Source organism: Hippocampus bargibanti, linkage group LG09, assembly GCF_051943395.1.
Source record: "Hippocampus bargibanti isolate YZ-2025 linkage group LG09, ASM5194339v1, whole genome shotgun sequence".
NCBI lineage: Eukaryota > Metazoa > Chordata > Actinopteri > Syngnathiformes > Syngnathidae > Hippocampus > Hippocampus bargibanti.
In genome coordinates this window covers 2,793,040-2,813,072 of record NC_142742.1, presented here as the reverse complement: position 1 = coordinate 2,813,072, position 20,033 = coordinate 2,793,040, and the positions used below count along the sequence as shown (strand labels likewise).

General features: G+C 40.2%; 4 protein-coding genes across 4 annotated transcripts in view; 2 read left to right on the top strand and 2 right to left on the bottom strand.

Annotated features, from left to right (window-relative positions):
* The window catches only part of zbtb24 (zinc finger and BTB domain containing 24), a 22,006-nt gene extending 11,607 nt beyond the window's left edge, over positions 1-10,399 (top strand). Inside the window, exons 10-11 of the transcript XR_016116055.1 lie at positions 6,127-6,235; positions 10,281-10,399. The gene's annotated coding sequence lies outside the window, so the exon portion shown is untranslated. The remainder of the gene's footprint in view (positions 1-6,126; positions 6,236-10,280) is intronic.
* foxo3a (forkhead box O3A) lies at positions 2,350-6,546 on the bottom strand. Its single transcript, XM_089004890.1, has 2 exons — positions 6,151-6,546; positions 2,350-3,551 (listed from the first exon to the last, which is right to left on the bottom strand). The coding sequence occupies exons 1-2, from the start codon at positions 6,538-6,540 to the stop codon at positions 2,355-2,357; spliced, it is 1,587 nt and encodes a 528-aa protein (XP_088861016.1). The 5' UTR covers positions 6,541-6,546; the 3' UTR covers positions 2,350-2,354.
* afg1la (AFG1 like ATPase a) lies at positions 8,092-20,033 on the bottom strand. The gene is made up of 13 exons (XM_089004896.1): positions 19,877-20,033; positions 19,111-19,310; positions 16,634-16,685; positions 16,448-16,549; positions 14,738-14,868; positions 14,565-14,664; positions 14,236-14,294; positions 14,056-14,138; positions 13,900-13,970; positions 11,683-11,783; positions 11,429-11,569; positions 10,272-10,382; positions 8,092-9,435 (listed from the first exon to the last, which is right to left on the bottom strand). The coding sequence occupies exons 1-13, from the start codon at positions 20,001-20,003 to the stop codon at positions 9,298-9,300; spliced, it is 1,416 nt and encodes a 471-aa protein (XP_088861022.1). The 5' UTR covers positions 20,004-20,033; the 3' UTR covers positions 8,092-9,297.
* The window catches only part of scml4 (Scm polycomb group protein like 4), a 38,293-nt gene continuing 37,509 nt past the window's right edge, over positions 19,250-20,033 (top strand). The window contains exon 1 of the mRNA XM_089004900.1: positions 19,250-19,387. The gene's annotated coding sequence lies outside the window, so the exon portion shown is untranslated. The remainder of the gene's footprint in view (positions 19,388-20,033) is intronic.

Here is a 20,033-nt window from a genome sequence, read left to right as displayed (position 1 = left end):
CGGGAATTGAAAATATGACGTAGGGCGCCATTAACGAATTTGTTCGGGTTTTGTTTTTTCTTGCGCTATAGCGATAAAGCGCTGGTCAGACCTCTGGCAATGTTTTTTTTTGCTTTCACGGGGGGATGCATTTGCCTTTTGTATAGCCTCCCCCATTTCAAGCTTTGATAACTCCAGATGTATATAACTTAGGAATTAACTGTTTTTTAGACAAAAGAAGGGGGCAGCATTTCCCCCTTTTTTTTCCATGTTAGCGCTTTTTTCAGCTTCAGCTGTTTTGAAAGCGCTATATATTATTATTATTATTATTATTATTATTATTATTATTATTATAATAAGTCACCATTTTAGTGGAACAATATGTGCGATCTAACGAGGAAGACACTCAAATAAATGCAGAAGGAATCACAAATTCAAAATAACAAAAAAAAAATCCAAAATAATCCGAATCTTATGGCAGTAAAGACACGTGGGAAAAGTATCAATTTTGAGTTTCCTAAAATGAGCTAATGAACATAAAATGAGCTAATGAACATAAGTTACCACCCCCCCTCCCCACAGTGCCTCCACCAGTGACATGATAAGCTAGGCTAATTCCCAGCGCAAAAACACGACACAAATTAGCATTAGCTAACAGTTGTTAGCAGCATTCGTTTGCGTTAACATTTGTGTTGATCCGCGTCATGCGCCAAACCGCTACATGAATTGACAAAGCTAATTTTGGTGGCTTCATGTTGAAATCCTGCATCTACCAGTGCGCACTTCTTCCGATATTTCGCTACAGTGGACAACGGTTAGCTTCTAGCGTCGACGTACCTTCTAAAACTAAACTAAACAATGATTTCACGAATGATCTCAAACGCACCTCACCCCAAAAGAAAAATGAAAAGAAAATAAAGCACATTATGTTACGGAATATCTGTATACGTTCATATTTGGTGTGTATCAGATTTGATGTCAAGTATACTCCTTTAGTTCTCTTCTCCATGTAAACGGGCTCTTGGCCTTTGTTTGGCAAAAAAAAATGTTGACGTGAGAGAACAAAATCATCTTCCCTGAGATGAATGCAATTTTTGATTCTGTTTCCTGTATGACAAATCGCTCAGGTTCATCGATTACCCCCCACACCCCATACACCAAATAGAGTACACCAAACATACGAAGTGTGACGATAAATAATCTGTCACTCGTGACTCTAGCGTTATGCTAACGGATTGTGTTAGCTTAGGTCTTGTTTGGTTCAAGCGTTCACAGCAAATTGGCACATCATTGACGCTAGTGGTAGAACCAGCAAAATTTTACTTCACCCGCCTTTATTTCACATTCATACGTTACATGGAGGGCAGCTAGCTTTGAAAAAAAAAGCTATTAAAACTGCTAGCTTAAATATCGATTAGCACCTCCTGGCAAAACGGCTTCCTGCCATTTAGCTTCTGATGCTACGTTAGAAGCTAGAACAGTCACGGGATGACTTCAAGCTCCAGTTTGACATCGGTACCGTACTCATGGGGGGTGAAGGGGGACACTGAGAGAATTGGCTAAGTGGCTAGCATCTTGGTCTGGGATTTGTGATTTTTGACGTAAAAAAAAAATGTATACGAAGTGAATTTGTTAATCTGTTTTCCCCCCTGTTGCCTATATGATCCCACTCAGAATCTAAAAAAAATACCTTTAACTCCTCCTTGCTAGCTTTCACATCACCCTAGCAATTACCATTAGTTGCGTGGCTAGCATTTAGCATCATCAGCGATAATTGCTTTCAACACAAAAGGAAGTAAGAAATGAGTCTAGGGAGCTAAAGTTAACATATTTCACTTGTTCATTTCGACCTTAGACATGAGTCAGTCAGCTACGAAAAAAAAATAAATACAATCAAATACAGTAAAGTCTCGTTATATCGATATTGTCGGGAGTCGGAAAAAATATCGATATAACCGGGACTATCGATATATCCGATCGTGCGGCATGTAAATTTTCTCCTTGCGTTCATAGAAATAGTATCGTAATAAGCAGTACTATCGATATAACCGATATCGATATAACAAGACTTTACTGTAGTTTTTAAAAAGCTAGCTTAGCTAGCTAATCACCTTTAAACCACCTTCCTCCCTTCAATGGCCCGTGTTTAAAAATGTGCAGGATGGATTCAATTGCTCCTCCATCCCACGTTGACACCGCAACCTCACTGAAGATAGACCCAGTCACGCAAAAGTAGAGCGTGTGATCTCTTTCCTCGTTTCTTTATCGTCACACGTCAAATTATATCGCACGGAAACATGAGAAGATATAAATACACTTTCAACACCCTTTTTTTCTGTCACTGGAATCACTTTGACAGTGCGTTCCATAGTCCCTCAGCTCTGGACCCAACTCTGCGGCGACGTCTGCTTGAACCCCGCCGGATTCACGTTAGCGTTGCGCGAAACATCGAAACTGAGGTCAAGGCAGTCGGCCTCCATCAGTTCGTTACGGATGATAGAGTCCACGTCGCACTCCAGACCGCCGTTGAACACCTCCAGGTCCAGGTCGGCGGCGGAGGGGAAACGGTCTTGGTTTTCGTCTGATTTGATTCCGTGGCTTTTGCCGGGAGACTTGAGGCCATTCCCGCAGGGGGCGGAAGAAATTTGTGCCTGCGCGGCAACGTGGTCGGTAGAGGAGACGTGGTCTTTGCGCAGAATCAGCGCGTTGCGGCGCGAGTTCTGCAGGGCCACGGCGGTACTGGCCTGCGACATCAGCGGGTCGGACTGGGTGAGTAGGACGTTGCCAGAGTCCAGATTGAGGAGATCCTGAAGGCTCAGGTGGGCGGCGCAGGAGAACGTGGTTTGCTTGTTCTCCTGGATGGTCTGCATGGGCGACTGGCGCAAGCCGGTGATGGACGTCGGGCTGAAAAGCGGTGTGGCGACGTAGCTACCGACGGGGCTGCCAAAGGTGAAGACTGCGCCGGTGCCTCCCTGGCCTTTGTCGCCGTCGTCCTCGTTGGGGGGAGGTTGCTGGGTCGCCGTCAGGCTGATGTTGTCCAGCAGGTCGTCCATCAGGTTATCGGACAATCCGTCGTTGAGGTTCATGGTGCCCGCCAGGTCGGAGAGTCCGGCGGGCCCCGCCGACGGCGACATGCTGCTAGGGCTCGAGTACAGCATAGGGGACAAAGGCGAATCGTCCACGGGGACCTCGTCCACTTCCAGGTTAGCCAGGATGGGCGACAGGCGCCCGCTCAACGTGCTGGCATTGGAGTTAGTGCGCGAGCGGAAGTCGGTCCAGGCGTCCAGCTCATCGCTACTACGAGACGTAGGGCTGCCCGTCCACTTGGACAGGCTGGACGAGCTCTCGGAACTTCCGTCCTGGGACGCCTGCAGCGAAGCTTTCTTCTTGGTGGCGCGACCTCGGGCGCCTTTGATGTATTTGCTGTTGTCCATGGAGACGGCGCGACGACGCGGCGCTTTGCCGCCTTTGCCGCCGTCCGGGTTGACCATCCACCACGAGCTCTTACCGGTTCCTTCGTTCTGGACCTTCACGAAGCGGCTATGCAAGGACAGGTTGTGCCGAATGGAATTCTGTGGGGGGCAATGACACATTTCTTTGTATGGCACCGTTTCAATTGACCAAGCCAAGATAGTTTTGTTTGTTTGTCCCTGAAAAGTCTCTTTTTTTTTTTTAATAGTCCCGAAATATAGCGACCAAATGGCTAAATTAGCAAAACTGACTATTTTGGGGAATTGTTTCTTCTCTGTCTCCGCCATTTTGTTTTGTTTACGTAGCACATGTCGGCAAGGACGGGGGCTTTGAGAATTACGGAATGTGCGAAAGAATACAATTTAAAAAAATGCTAATAACGAAACCTTCTCATCGATGGACCACTCCTGTACGACTGAGAGCTAACACAGACGTAATAATAACATGCCATGGTCTGTGTAACCTCTCAGTCATACAGGAGTGGTCCATCGAGGAAAAGGTTTCTTCAGCCGTCATCTGTAATTCTTTCAAAGTGTCTGACTTTTTCGCTCCTCATCCATCGGTTGGTTCGCTGACGAAGCTTTTCGGATTGACGAGCGAAACATCCGACACCTTCAAAGAAGTACAGATGACGGCTGAAGAAACCTTTTCATCAAATAACCTAGCATGCCTTTGAGGGAAAAATTCCCGGGAATTAAACCACATGCAAACTACAGGATTACAAACCTATTTCCTGACACACACACACACACAGACTAAATCCTTCAAAGCTTTCTCGTCTGACTTGATTCCATGACAGATGAATTGGTTGTCCGGGCTGGACTTTAATCCTTAACATCAAACGAGAAACGAGACGCTGTCTGTTCCGTGATAACATTGGCCATGTTATTTAATTGACTACAGTTTGTCTACATTACAAATCGATCCCAGAAAATAAATAGTCTCACTCATTAATTTTGCATCGGATTTATTTGTACTCATTTTTTTTTTAAATTGTCCTTGTGTTGTTTATCGTAAAGTCGAGCAAACTGAGTAAAGTTCAGAACTCGGAGCTTGAAATTATAGGTAACATCCGAGTTACAAACGCCGCGAGTTACGACCACTCATACTTACGACCACGACCGCCAGACCCCTTTTTTTTTAGTTTTTTTTCTACGCCTGACAACCGCAACACGCAAGCAGCCGGCAACGCGTGCTACAATTTTGGCCAGCCAGCAGGTCACACACTCGCACAGCAATCTACTGCGTGACTACACTCAATACAGTAGTTATACAGTGCAGATACCGTCCTGTCATATAAACCTCGCGTCAGACATTTTGAAGGAATTTTGACTTCCGACCATTTGACTTATGACCGTTTTTTCAGAACGGAACAAGGTCGTAAGTCGGATGTTACCTGTAATTATTAGCCAGTCAAAGTAAATCAATAAACAAACTATCATTATATAATTAACTCATTCACTGCCAGACCATGTGCAAAAAAATGTGTACACTCCAGTACTCAAATTGTAGGACCCACAGAATATTGAGTTTTAGGACTATATAAACATTCAAATACAGCGTTAGAAACCTTAGACTCTCTTCTTTCATCAGAAAAAAAGAATGAATTCCTAAATTGTATGAGGTTTGACTGATATGATCTTGAAAAGAGGGCATGTGTCCAAAAGGCAAATGCTGCCCCCTTGTGGAAGGGAAAAACATTACTAGAGGTCTAACCAGTGAATGAATTAATGTTTAAGTTTGTTTTTTTAATAAAAAAAAAATATTTTGACATATGATCCTTTTGTTCATGAATTGTAAAATGTGGGAAAATATTAACATGAGTCCATATTATGATTTCTTATTTTCAATAAATTGCCCCACCCCAAATAAAATAAATCTGAAACCTTTTTTGTCCCCATATCAGCTTTGTATGTAAAACTTTTGATGAAAAAAACAATTTCATCAGCACATTTAGTATTTGATTTGTTAAGCAAACATAAAAACGGCAATTAATTGAAAAACATTTTGATGTATGTTTCATTTCATTTTTTTGTGAATTGTAGCATGTGGGGAGAATTAAGATGAGACTACATTACGATTTTTTATTTTTAATAAATTGACCCCCCCCCCCCACACACACACACACAAAAAAAATCAAACCTGGAACATTTTTTGTGAATTGTTAAATGTAAGAAAAAAATAAGACGAGTCCACATTACAATTGTTTTACCTTTTTTTTGGTCCCAATATCAGCTTTGGCTATTGTATGTAACATTTAATGAAAAAAAAAACAATGTCATCATCACATTTCGTATTCAATTTATTAAATGATTTGCAAACAAAAACACCAATAAATTGAAAAAAACACATCTGATTCATTTTCTTTCACGAATTGTAAAATTTAGGAAAAATTAAGATGGTAGAATGATTCCTTGTAAGTTTTGGCAGCTTTATCGTCAGAACTGGCTGCCTCACCATGACCAATGACAGACACTATGAATCCCTGTACGACGATTTTTTTATTTTTAATAAATCCCCCCCCCCCCCCCCCAAAAAAAAAAAAATCGGAAATCTTTTTTGTTCACATATCTAGCTATTGAATGTAAAATTTGGATGAAAAAAATGTCAGAAGCACATTTAGTATTCAATTTGCAAACATAAAAACGCCCATTCATTAGTGGCAGGTGTGCGCAGGAACGACGTCCGGCTCTCGCTCACCTTCCATCCGGCCGAGCTGTTGCTGTCCCCCTTGTCCTTGAAGTAGGGCACCGAGCGGACCATCCACTCGTAGATCTGCGACAAGGTGAGTCTCTTCTCCGGCGACGACTCGATGGCCTGCGTGATGAGGTCCGCGTACGAATAGTTGCCCCAAGCGTTCCGCCGAGCCGACGACTTCCGCAGCTGTTGCGAGGCTGTGGCGGCCGCCGCCGTCGCCGGCCGAGCGGACGAGTACGAGCCGTCCGCGGGGTCTTCGGAGCGGCGCTGAGTGGGGACGTGGAGGCCGGAGGAAGTGAGTGGGCTCGCCGCGACGGCCCCTGTGGCTTCCCGGGGAACGCTGTCGCCGCCGCCGCCGCCGCCTCCTCCCGCCTCCTCCCGCCTCGTCGTCATCCTCTTCCTCCGGAATGACATCAGCGTCGTTCGCCCCCGCTTTGCCCGCCGCCCCGAGCTCCGGACGGGGTAGCGGCCAAGTGCAAGAGCGCGGTCGCTTCTGGGGCTCAAAGTCCGGGTCGATTTCCACGTTCGGCTCGCTGGCTTCGGCCATGTCGCGGCGGGCGATGATTGGATCGGGAAGTCACTCGGGTCGCATTCCATCAATGTGTGCGGCGGTGGTGGTGGAGGGGTTGGGGCGAGGGGTGCAGTCTATTTACTGGAATGCATGCTAAGCAGGCATCGCGATGGCTTTTCCTCGTGAACCCAGGAGTGGAAACCTGGGTGGTGATTTCGACTCTGCTTTCCCCCGCGAGCACCCAGAAGCATTTAACACGTCACTACGCTGCCATCTTGACCGTTTCCTCCCACGATTTCTTTCTTGGGCATCTTCATCGTTGCACCTTCTCCTTCTTCCTGCAGAAATGCTTCGAGCTCATCTGCCCTTCAAACCCGCGGTGATATTTGCGCCCGCGAAACGTTCATTCAACGAAACAATCCTGCTGCTGCACCTCCTCTTCTTCCTCGACCTCCTCCTCTTCCTCCTCTGCGCTGCTACAAATTAAAGCGACAGTATGGAGTAGTGACGTCACCTCACGCCCCCCCCCCCCCCATGGGGATGCTCAGCATGTTCCATATCGTGCAAAATTTGTGAGAAAAAAAACATTTGTTCTTTTTATTAAGGACATTTTTTTCGCCTAACAGTTATATTTATTGTGATCGCAAGCTAATGTCACACATTCTCTTCTTAAATATACACGGTATTAAAATCATTATTAAATTAAAGTGTATCGAACCAAAGTTTTAAAAATGCACCTAAATCAAAATTTCGACGCAAAACGTTGATTATAAGCGAATGTAGGTAAAGATTTTTTTCATTAAAGCGATTTTAATCAGTGAATTTTCTCAACGTACCGCTAGAGGGCGACAACATCCTACTTGTGGCGCAAGTACTACTTTTGAGAATCACTGTGGTAAATATATACGTATATATATTTTCAAATACTGGAAAATATATTTTCCCCACCTGACATTTAAAACGACATTAGAAGGCATAATTCTCGTGGAAAACCGAGGAAGACTTAATCACGAAATCCAATTCAGAATGCGTCGTGTGCGATTTGAATCTGACACACGTCTATTATTGGTAACGTTGTATTTATGACTACCACATTATCGTGAATCCAACCCGCTCAGCGCTGCCGATTATTTAAGCGTTTAAGGTGTTGTGTTTCCTAAAATATTCACCATAATGGTTACAAATCGTAAAATTGTCAAGCTATTCGGAAAGCAAGCTTAGCCTGGTCGCTAACTAGCACATGCTGTACGTTGTACAGTACGTGCTAGTTAGCATGTACAGTGTACATTCTTAAAAACTAGCCATTAGCATCTTCGATTTGTTTCTTGCACTGAAACCGTATTTTAAGTATTTTGTTAGGTAAAATATTAGTAACAACGGTATCACTTATACAAGTGAATACCAAATATGAATGACATTTTACACATGCCAAAAACGTATCATAATTTAGCATTTATTGTCACATGAAAACTTTCAATCGTTCCCCATGATATTTTCTTTACATCGTTGGACCGCAGCGATCGTAGCATCATGTTTAAAAACACGTTTTAAAGTGCAGAAAGATAACAATAAATAATTTCTATACATTTCCTTTCACTTTGTTCCCATCTTCATCAGTTGGATTAAGTAGTGTTTCGTTCCCGCTTCCACTTAAAAACTCTAAAGGGGTATTAGGGCCACACTGTCAAAAAATATGTGTGCATATTTTAAAGTCATAATCTCGTGAGAATAAAGTTGGACGTTTGAATGATTTAAATAAAAAAATATTCATACATTTGCAGGAATAAAGTTATTACTTTATTCCTATTATTATTATTTATTTATTAGAATAAATGGGGAGTATTGTGATTAAAATTGTCAATTTCTTTTAAAAATTCATATTTCAGGATATGACATTTATTTCTAATATCAAAGCTGTAATGGTGTAAGAATGTTTTATTTTGAGATAAAATTCATATTTTTTCAAAATTAGAGCCGTAATAAGTACACCAATGTCGTATACTGTAGATAAAATGTCATATTTGAAATTCAAGTCATACGAATGAAAAAGTTTGGATGACAATGATTATTTTATCTATTAGCTATCTAGCTAGCTATGAGCAATACAGCGAGCTATGAGCAATATAGCTAGCTATTAGCAATATAGCTAGCTAGCTATTTGAGTCAGGTAACATTAGCTATCTAGTTAGCTAGCTATCTAGCATTCTGTTAGCTAGCTAGCTTGCTTTCTATCTAGTTGAGTTACTTCTGGGTTGATCCTGTGACTGTAAAGTGACCTTGAGAGTTTTGAAAGGTGCTTAGAAATGAAATGGATTATTATTATTATTTTACAATTGATTGTTTGGAATGTTTTTAATTTTCTGATATGTCAGGAATGCCATATTTTGGAAATATAATTGGACTTTGACATGTATCAAATGGTATATTTTCATGAAAGTGATATTTTTTCGGTCAAAAGTACACCTTTGCAATGAGAATGTGGCCCTAAAACGCTTCCTAAAAAAGCTGATTCCTCCAAATATTTGGTAATGTTTTTTTCTACTTTTGTTTATCTCAACGCCCCTAAAGATGTTTGGAATAAACAAAAATAACCCACACCCTCCAAGATATTAAAAAAAGGCAAAATATGGATGTAAAAATTAGGCTTTGGATTTGACACTGCGATCTCCTTCCAGCCAATAATCTTCACTCTGCATCTCAGTGAGTCTGGAGACGGTCCTCTGAAAGGCGAACATCTCTTCTTCGCCACTGAAGATAGAAAGATTGCTCGCCTCTTCCTGTAGATGCATAAAATCATGTATATTTTTTATATATTATATTTGGATAACATTTTTCATTCATTCACTGCTGCGTTCTTGACCAATCACGTGGCTTTAACCGAAAACTGGGGGCGGGGAATAGAGGACAAAAACAGTCGGCTGCCATTTTGTTGTTAGGACTGGCTCATTCGCGAACGACACATCACTCATTGAGGCAGCTCCGTGTACGAAAAAAGTTTGTATGCCAAGGTAAAATGTTCATAAATGTAACGTTCCTCAACCGAAAAGTTTGTAAGCCAAGGGGTTCGTAAACCGAGGTACACACATAAAAAATGGTTATGCTCACCTAGTGAGCTTATGGTATCCATCATTAACTTTCTAGCTAGCCATCAATTAGCTATCTGTTTACTATCTGGCTAGCTATCTAGCTGGCTAACTATTGGCTAATATATCCAGCTGCTCACCCACGAAAAAAAAACGTATCCTGTGACTATAAAGTGACCTTGAGAGTTTTGAAAGGCGCTTCTAAATGAAATTTATTCTTATTATTGCTGGCTATCTATTGGCTATTGAGCTGGCTAGCTATCGAGCTAGCTATTTATTAGCTATCTATTCGCTAGCTAGGTCGCTTTCTATCTATTTGAGTTACTTCCGGGTTGAGTGAACGCTGGTGCATGTGGCTGCCGCTGCTCACCCCCACAGAAAAACTTAACCAGTGACTGTAAAGTGACCTTGAGAGTTTTGAAAGGCGCTTATAAATGAAATGTGTGTGTGTGTGAAAATCATCGGCGATCGATTCTAGTTTCAAATCCTTTTTGCGATGTGAAACGATTCAAAAACAAAGCATCTCTTACTCTTTTAAGTCCCAGGTCGTCCATCAGGATGTGGCTCTCGTCGTGACTGTGGTCGCCCTCAAGAACGAAAACCTCCTCCAGCGGATGATCGGCCAGGATCACCACGCGCACCTGAAACGGCACACGGGTAAGATTCAGTTTTTAATATTTCTTTTCAATAAATTCGGGAATTGAAAAGCATCATGTGGAGCGCCATTTCCAAATTTGTTTGTTTGTTTTTTTTTTGGCCGGGGGTGGTGCCGATAAAGCGCTGGTCAGACCTCTGGCAACGTTTTTTTTCCCTTCCATGAGGGGGCAGCATTTGTCTTTTGTCCATGTTAGCGCTTTATTTGTTTTTAAAGCACTATATAAATCATTATGTATGTACTCTATGTATTTTGTACAGCCACCCCCATTTCAAGCTCAGACAACTCCAGACCCATATAACTTAGGAATTAACTCTTTTTTTTTTCCGATGAAAGAAGAGAGTCTACGGTTTCTTACGCTGAATTGTTTATAAATGCCCTTTTGTATTTTTACCCTTTTAACTATCAGCTACGTAGCTAGCTCTCTATCTATGATTTGAGTTATTCCGGGTTGAGTGAACACTGGCGCGTGTGGCTGCCGCTGCTCACCCACAGAAAAAAAACGTATCCTGTGACTGTAAAGTGAGTTTTGAAAGCCACTTATAAATGAAATGTATTATTATTATTATTATTATTATTATACTGCAAGACTAACACATGGTAATCCAATCCAAAACTCCATATTCCGTGGTTCCCGAAATTTGAGATAAAAATGACAAAAACCCTGGCACTGGAGTGGCCACATTTTTGCATATTATCTGGAAGTGAATGAGTCTTTTTTTTTTTTATTAGATTATTTCTGCAAATCTGTCCGTGAGCTAAACAATAGGTCAATTTACATACCCGTTTTTTCTCACCCATGACCTGGCAGCTACGCTGGGCTAAGATCCAGAGCCATTTCCGAGCAATGACAGAAACAGTCGTCAAACAAAGCTAAAATTTAGGCGGTGCATACTTGATGACTGGGTGATGGTGCAGCTGAACAAATTTCAATTTGGCAATGTGCCCGCTGCATGCGCCACATGAAGTAATCCCCGCAGTACTCGACGAGCGTAATTTGGCAACGTAAAATTGCTTGATTAAAAATCCAACCTTGTGGTCGTAGAGCGCGTCCACCAACGTGATGAGTCGGCGCGCTTGCGTTTTTTTGTTGAGCGTCAACAGCGGAATGCGTCGAATGAAAACCGTATCAAACAGACGTGAGATCTCCAAGTAGTCGCTGGCCCCTAGTGGCTTAAAAAAAAAAAAACAATAACATCAACAACCTTTCGGATTTGCTCAATTTATGATGAAAATATGATCATCCGCGATCCACTTGAAGTGCATCGATGGATTGACAGCTGTACCCTGTCGCATAACTCCTCAAACGTGCAGTCCAGAATGGTCCCGCATGCTTTGCTAAGACGAACTTTTCTGTTGTGCACGTTCAGCACTCTCGGTCGCGTGACTGTGGGACGACATGAAGCCATTTTTTGTTGTACGATTAAAAAAATTAAAGATTCTTACACGAAAAAAAAAAATATGTACAGTGATATCTTGGCTTTCGAACTTAATTGGTTTCCAGACAGTGTGTAAGGCAAAAAGTGTGAAACCCAAGCATTAATTTCCCATAGGAAACCATTAAAATTAGAATAATCCGTTCCTAGGACCACATACATAATTTTCTACTTTCTAATTTTCTAAGCCTTAAAACTACACAAAATATACCTTATTTTATGTATAATAAATGTGTGATGATATTGTAATTAAAGAAATAAACTGTACTGTATAATAAAGTCGTTTTATTTACCTTTGTGATGGTCGTTGATGGCTTGATATTAGCTATTAGCTATCTAGCTGGCTATCTAACTTAATTAGCTATCTATTAGCTAGCTGGCTAACTATTAGATACCTATTAACTAGCTAGCTAGCCTTCTATGTAGCTAGCTTTCGAACTTAATTGGTTCCCAGACAGTGTGTAAGGCAAAAAGTGTGAAACCCAAGCATTAATTTCCCATAGGAAACCATTAAAATTAGAATAATCCGTTCCTAGGTCCACATACATAATTTTCTACTTTCTAATTTTCTAAGCCTTAAAACTACACAAAATATACCTTATTTTATGTATAATAAATGTGTGATGATATTGTAATTAAAGAAATAAACTGTACTGTATAATAAAGTCATTTTATTTACCTTTGTGATGGTCGTTGATGGCTTGATATTAGCTATTAGCTATCTAGCTGGCTATCTAACTTAATTAGCTAGCTATTAGCTAGCTGGCTAACTATTAGATACCTATTAACTAGCTAGCCTTCTATGTAGCTAGCTTTCGAACTTAATTGGTTCCCAGACAGTGTGTAAGGCAAAAAGTGTGTTTCCCAAGCATTAATTCCCCATAGGAAACCATTAAAATTAGAATAATCCGTTCCTAGGTCCACATACATAATTTTCTACTTTCTAATTTTCTAAGCCTTAAAACTACACAAAATATACCTTATTTTATGTATAATAAATGTGTGATGATATTGTAATTAAAGAAATAAACTGTACTGTATAATAAAGTCGTTTTATTTACCTTTGTGATGGTCGTTGATGGCTTGATATTAGCTATTAGCTATCCAGCTGGCTAGCTAACTTAATTAGCTCGCTATTAGCTATCTGGCTAACTAGATGGCTAACTATTAGATACCTATTAACTAGCTAGCTAGCCTTCTATGTATTTGAGTTATTCCGGGTTGAGTAAACGCTGATGCGTGTGGTTGCCGCTGCTCACCCACAGAAAAAACTGAATCCTGTGACTGTAAAGTGACCTTGAGAGTTTTAAAAGGCGCTTAGAAATTAAATGTATTATTATTATTATTATCTTGAGGAATGATTCCTTGTCAGCTTTGGCAGCTTTATCGTCAGAAATGGCTGCCTCCCCATGACGAATGACACTATGAATCCCTGTACGACGCTTAAAGTTCTCGAGTGGCTAGCCTTGAAATCATCAATGGATGACGAACTTCCAAGTTGCCTCTTGACGATATCCGAGTGAAGTTGCCGTGCTTTCTCTGCAATAATTTTGCCTTGTTCCTCATCAATTGTGTTCTGTTTATCTGGCTTGATAGCTTTTTGCATCAAGCATACAAATGGCTTGTGCGGGTTATTTGTAGACCCTCGTTGATGGGATATTTTAACCTTGCAGTCTACACTCTGCCTTTGAACTATCAAAGTTGAAACGAGTCCAAATATCACTGTTTTCTAGCCATTTTCTCTCTCTCTCTATCGTCTGCCTATCTATTTTATTTGCAGCTTTGTGTTTCCGTAACCCCCGACCCCTCACTTCTGCGTTCTTGACCAATCACGTGCGGTTTTAACCAAAGACTGAGGGCAGGGAATAGAGGGCAAAAAATAGTCGGCTGCCATTTCCTTGTTAGGAGAACGGTCTCGTTCGTGAACGACACATCACTCATTGTTGCGCTCCGTGTGTATCCCGAAAAATAGTTTGTATGCCAAGGTTAAATTCTCGTGAGTTCGTTAGCCAAGGCGTTCGTAAGCCGAGGTATCACTGCACATCTAAACGGCGTTAATATGCTTACTGTCATTCTGCTTGAAAGCCAGCTCGTCAAAAAACTTGTCAAGCGTCTCTTCTGCATCGGGCTCGCTGGAACTGATGGGAACAAAACAACCATTTTGGGTAGGAATAATTCATAAATGATAATAATTTGTGGGATGGGGGCTGGGGGAATACATACAGGAAGTAGAGTTTCCCCGCAGAGGTTCTGTTCCTCTTGCGGTAGTCGATCCCTGAATCCAGCAGAAGAGTTTGGCAATATTTCTGCGCAATATTTAGTGAAGCTTAGCGCTGGCAAGTTGTAATTTTGTTGCCGTTTGGGCTAAAACAACAACAAAAAGAAAAAAAGATGGCGTCTTACCTGCAACACGGCAATAAAAGGCACAAAGTTGACCCTCTGCAGTCCATTTTTATACAAGTCTGGAAAAAACAGTGGGGAAAAATTTAGTTTAAATCATATACTGTATATATATAAATTGGCATTTTTGTGTTTATTATGTTTGTTAAAGTCATTATGAGATAGCTAATATAAATCATGTTGAAATAATTTTATAATTTCAGCCATTCAATCCAACCCGCCTTGTTGTTGGGTCGTGGGTCAAACCCACGACGACCAATCGTATTCGTCCATTTGCAAAAATCCAACTCTTGAATCATATCGCTCGCTAACGTCGTCGTCTATTCTCTCACCTTCAGGGATGCGATTGGACGTCGCCACGACGACCACGCCGCGGAGAAACAGATTTTCGAAAAGCTGCTTGAGAATCATGGCGTCGGCGATATCCGTCACCTGAAAACGAAACCGCAAAACATGGTGAGGCCTCATTGATAACAAGTCATCATGGACAAAATCCAATCGCTACCTGAAACTCGTCAAAGCACAGCAAACAAGCTTCCTCGCTGATCTCCTCGGCGACGGGTGCGATGGGGTCATAAGATTTGGCCATTTTGCCCGCTTTTCTTTTCGGTAGACTTTGTTTCAGCCGATGGATCCCTGCAGAGGCGCATGCGACGTAGCGATTAACCCACAAATGCTACGACGATGCTAGAAAAACCATCTCGGGTAGTTAACTCATTCACTGCCATTCCCAAATTTATTTTTTCTTAGCCAAGGGGTGCCGATAAAGCGCTGGCCTTTGCCTCTGGCAATGTTTTTTTTTCTCCCTTTCCACAAGGAGGCAGTATTTCCCTTTTTTCCATGTTAGCGCTTTGTTCTAGCTTCAGTTGTGTTAAAGCGCTATATAAATCAATATGTATGTATTGTGTTGTATTTTGGACAGCCGCCCCCATTACAAGTTCATATAACTATTCAATGTATCATTATTGTTATTATTATTATTATTATTATTATTATTATTATTATTTATTAGCTTGCATTCCACTGTGTAAGATACAGAGTTAGCTGTCAATCTGTCTATCCAGCTGGCTATATATTGGCTAGCTAGCTGGCTATTATCTATATATCTGGCTGGGTATCTAGCTATCCATTATCTATCTTATCTATTATTATCTATTTGCTGGCTATATTTTAGATGTCTATTAGCTATGTATCTGACTAGCTATCTAGCTGGCTAGCTATTAGCTCTATATTAGCTAGGTTTCTATCTATTTGAGCTACTTCCGGGTTGAGTGAAGGCTAGCGCGTGTGGCTGCCGCTGCTCTCCCACAGAAAAACTTATCCTGTGACTGTAAAGTGACCTTGAGTGTTTTTAAAGGCTCTTAGAAATTAAATGTATTATTATTATTATTATTATTATTATAACTCCAAACCCATATAATTTAGAATATAATGTTTTTTTCTGATGAAAGAAGAGAGTGCAAGGTTTCCTACACTGCATTGAATCTTTATGTAGTCCTAAAACTCAATATTCTGTGAGTTCCGTAATATGAGTGACGATGACAAAAACCCTGGCATTGGAGTGGACACATTTTTTTGCACATCGTCTGGCGGTGAATGAGTTAAATATGGCATCAATGCTTGATTGATGCTTTGAGGATTATTTTTTTTTAAATGTCAGTCATTTTTTGCCGCGGCCCAAATTGTTGAGGGCCGTTATGAATTTAGGGAACCCATTAGAATATTTAACCCCGTCCACGTATTACATATAGAGCACACAACAAATTAATGAATAACTAGTTTTCAAATCTGAAGTCAAGAATAATGACTGATATTGTGGTTTACATCCAAAAATATGAAATTTTGGTTCATATTTTAGCAAGCATCATGGAGTTTTACAAGTTTGATTTGCTTTCACGGGCCGAAAAAAAAAGATGTGGCGGGCCGGATTTGGCCCCCGGGCCTTGACTTTGACACCTGTGCAATACAGCAATTACCATATTTTCTGCTTTATAAGCCGCACTTTAAATGAATGGCAAATTTTTAAACGCTTTCCATATAAAGTGCGTAGAATTTATGCTACAATCGTGTGCGGAAAATATTGTATATGAGAATCCTTGTGAGATATGACAAGAAAATGACAGTGGTCCTAGTACCACTATCTCCAGATTGACAGAATTTTATTGATTTCAATTTTTTTTTGGTGTACATTATTAGACATCACAATATCACTCACGTTTGTGGACGTCCAACATGAATCCGTGGAAATGGACCCTCTTTTTCTTTTCCGTCTCGACGTGTGAGTAAAACATGTCCATGACCATAGTTTTACCCGTGCCTGGAAATAATAATCGCATGTTATTTTGGTATCAATTTTTTGTTTTAATTTTTAAAGGCCATACAGTTTTGAGGTATCCCTTACCCACATCGCCGTAAATGTAATAACCCTTAGGAGGCGTCGGCCTGGGGAAAAACTACAAGAAATGACACGTTTACTGCATGAGACTACTACAATTCTTCCGCATTGATTTAAAATGATGTTGTACTAAAGGTAATTTCTTATTATGTCGAAGAAAAAATCGATTCAAAGTATACAGGTGCTCCCCAACGAGATACGGTCGTTCGTAAAATGAATTCGTTTGTAAGTTGCTTCTGTGCTATATTTTGTATGGAATTTATGTTTAAGCCTTATATAAGTATGTTTAAGGTTAAATAAGTATGTTTAAGGCTTGTGTAAGTAACCTGTCTTGGTTTGTACTGAAAAGTAAACATTTAATACAATATTTGCTCTAAGGATATGTACACATACAACTGGAGAGAATAGTACATGTGTTACTACAAAAATGTTTGAATGTACCGTTGTTCGTAAGTCAAATGTTCATAAGTAGGGGAATGTCTGTAATAATAGATAATAATAATAATAATAATAATAATAATAATAATAATACAGGTGCTCCCCAACTTACGAACGAGATACGTTCCGAACGGTCGTTCGTAAGATGAATTCGTTCGTAAGTTGCTTCCGTGCTATATTTTGTATGGAATTTATGTTTAAGCCTTATATAAGTATGTTTAAGGTTAAATAAGTATGTTTAAGGCTTGTGTAAGTAACCTGTCTTGGTTTGTACTGAAAAGTAAACATTTAATACAATATTTGCTCGAAGGATATGTACACGTACAACTGGAGAGAATAGTACATGTGTTACTACAAAAATGTTTGAATGTACCGTTGTTCGTAAGTCAAATGTTCATAAGTAGGGGAATGTCTGTAATAATAGATAATAACAATAATAATAATAATAATAATACAGGTGCTCCCCAACTTACGAACGAGATACGTTCCGAACGGTCGTTCGTAAGATGAATTCGTTTGTAAGTTGCTTCCGTGCTATATTTTGTATGGAATTTATGTTTAAGCCTTATATAAGTATGTTTAAGGTTAAATAAGTATGTTTAAGGCTTGTATAAGTAACCTGTCTTGGTTTGTACTGAAAAGTAAACATTTAATACAATATTTGCTCTAAAGATATGTACACGTACAACTGGAGAGAATAGTACATGTGTTACTACAAAAATGTTTGAATGTACCGTTGTTCGTAAGTCAAATGTTCATAAGTAGGGGAATGTCTGTAATAATAGATAATAATAGATAATAATAATAATAATACAGGTGCTCCCCAACTTACGAACGAGATGCGTTCCGAACGGTCGTTCGTAAGATGAATTCGTTCGTAAGTTGCTTCCGTGCTATATTTTGTATGGAATTTATGTTCAAGCCTTATATAAGTATGTTTAAGGTTAAATAAGTATGTTTAAGGCTTGTATAAGTAACCTTTCTTAGGTTTGTACTGCTTTCAATGTCTAGTTCTATCTGCTATTTTATTATGTATCATTTTACTTATGGTTTTATTGTTATGTGCTTTGTTTTATTGTTTTTATTGTAAAGTGTCCTTGGGTGTTTTGAAAGGCGCTTGAAATAAAATGTATAAATGTATATAAATAAATAACAACAAAAATGTCGGAATGTACCGTTTTTGTAAGTAGGGGAATGTCTGTAATAATAATACAGGGGCTCCCCAACTTACGAACGAGATACGTTCCGAACGGTCGTTCGTAAGGTGAATTTGTTCGTAAGTTGCTTCTATAAAACAACACTATAACGTAAGTGTAACATTTATAAATGTACTTTACAGGAAACAGTTTTGTATACATTATGGGTAGCTATACAGTCATAAAAATTGATAATATATAATATAAAATGATAAAAATGACACTAAAGGTTATAATTTTTTATTATTTCTAAAATGTATAAATACAGTTTGGTATATAATAGTATGCAATAGAAAATGTTGCTTAAAAACAACAGATTGACATCGTCTGTCGTGTCAACGTCACGTCGGCCATTTTGAATGAATTTTGACTTACGACCGTTTGGTCGGAACGGAGCTCGGTCGTAAGTCGGATATCCGTTACCTGTATTTCAGTCCCGGTTGTCCTCGAGTCGTTTTTGCCCCCCCCCCCCCCTTTGATCTTCACACTCAAATTCCAGGACACGCAAAATATTGAGTTTTAGGATGACATAAACATTCAATACAGCGTTAAAAACCTTAGGTTCTTATCTTTCATTAAAAAAAAGTTAATTCCTAAGTTATACTGATCTGGAGCTATCTGAGCTTGAAATGGGGGCGGATGCACAAAATACAATACATATTGATTTATATAACGCTTTAACAACAGCTGAAGCTGTAACAGAGTGCTAACATGGACAAAAAGCAAATGCTGCCCCCAAGTGGAAGGGAAAAATATTTCAAGAGGTCTGACCAGCGCTGTATCAGCACCCCCCGCAAAATAAAAACAAAACCAAAGCGAAACGGTCCCCAAATATTAATCCGAGTATACTTTTTGGAAGACGGACGTGGTGGTGTTCCTGTAACCGCGAAGTGTTTTGTGCAGCTGGTCCAGTTTGCCCATCACGGCTCTTTGGTGTTGGTCTTCCCGCAGGACCCCATCCCGGACGAGCCCGCTGTAGTGATCCAAGGGGCCGCTGAAACCCCCGCTGGGGTCCGTCGGTGCCTCACGCTGGGCTTCCGCTGCGTAGTCTCCTCGGAGAGAAACAACAACGTGGCGAGATCAGACACTTTGCCAAGTTTGGGTAGAACTGGAAGCTACAAAACAGGTTTGTTAAAGGACAAAGAATTCATTTGAAGAAATGAATTTGGTGCATTTTCACTGCTTTTAAAATGTGACAACTTTATTTCTATTTGTCACGGAAACGAAACTGAACTGAAATCTTTTTAAAATCGTTTTAATCATGGAAATCTGTTTCATGGGAACCGATTTAACTAAGGGAAAAAAAATGTCATATACAGTACATATTGTACGTCGAATAGAAATTCACATTTCTGCTCGTCATTTCAGACCAATGTTCCAAACTTGAGCGTCGTACGAATTTGGAATTCGGATCGGCGTGTCCGTGTTAAATTAAAGGAGTGACATCTGAACGCGGAAAGTGAAGTAAACTTATTTTGACGATAATTAGGTGTCATATAGCTCTAGTTCGATCTTTTTTTTTCAATGGGCAGTCATTTTTCAAAATAACAAAGCGCACAGTCCTCCTCCCCCCCACCCCAAAAATCGAACAAACTCAACCAATAAACAGTCTCACCTCGTCTGCGACACGACATTACGCTTTTGAGTCCTGGCATAGAAGAACGCTGCCATTTTCGGAGTAAAGTGCAGCTCAGAGAGGTTGGGGGTGACATCTTGGATGACAGCGGCATCCACACCGCCATTTTGATTCAAAAGAAACTTTATGGATAAAG

What these genes read in the sequence shown, in the direction of transcription:
- foxo3a (XM_089004890.1), bottom strand. Translation starts at nt 6,540, where the DNA reads ATGACGACGAGGCGGGAGGAGGCGGGAGGAGGCGGCGGCGGCGGCGGC. An exon ending in ACAGCTCGGCCGGATGGAAG is followed by an intron (nt 3,552 to 6,150) that starts GTGAGCGAGAGC and finishes TGCCCCCCACAG; the next exon opens with AATTCCATTCGGCACAACCT.
- afg1la (XM_089004896.1), bottom strand. Translation starts at nt 20,003, where the DNA reads ATGGCGGTGTGGATGCCGCTGTCATCCAAGATGTCACCCCCAACCTCT. An exon ending in AATGTCGTGTCGCAGACGAG is followed by an intron (nt 19,311 to 19,876) that starts GTGAGACTGTTT and finishes CTCTCCGAGGAG; the next exon opens with ACTACGCAGCGGAAGCCCAG. An exon ending in ACGACCTGGGACTTAAAAGA is followed by an intron (nt 9,436 to 10,271) that starts GTAAGAGATGCT and finishes ATGCATCTACAG; the next exon opens with GAAGAGGCGAGCAATCTTTC.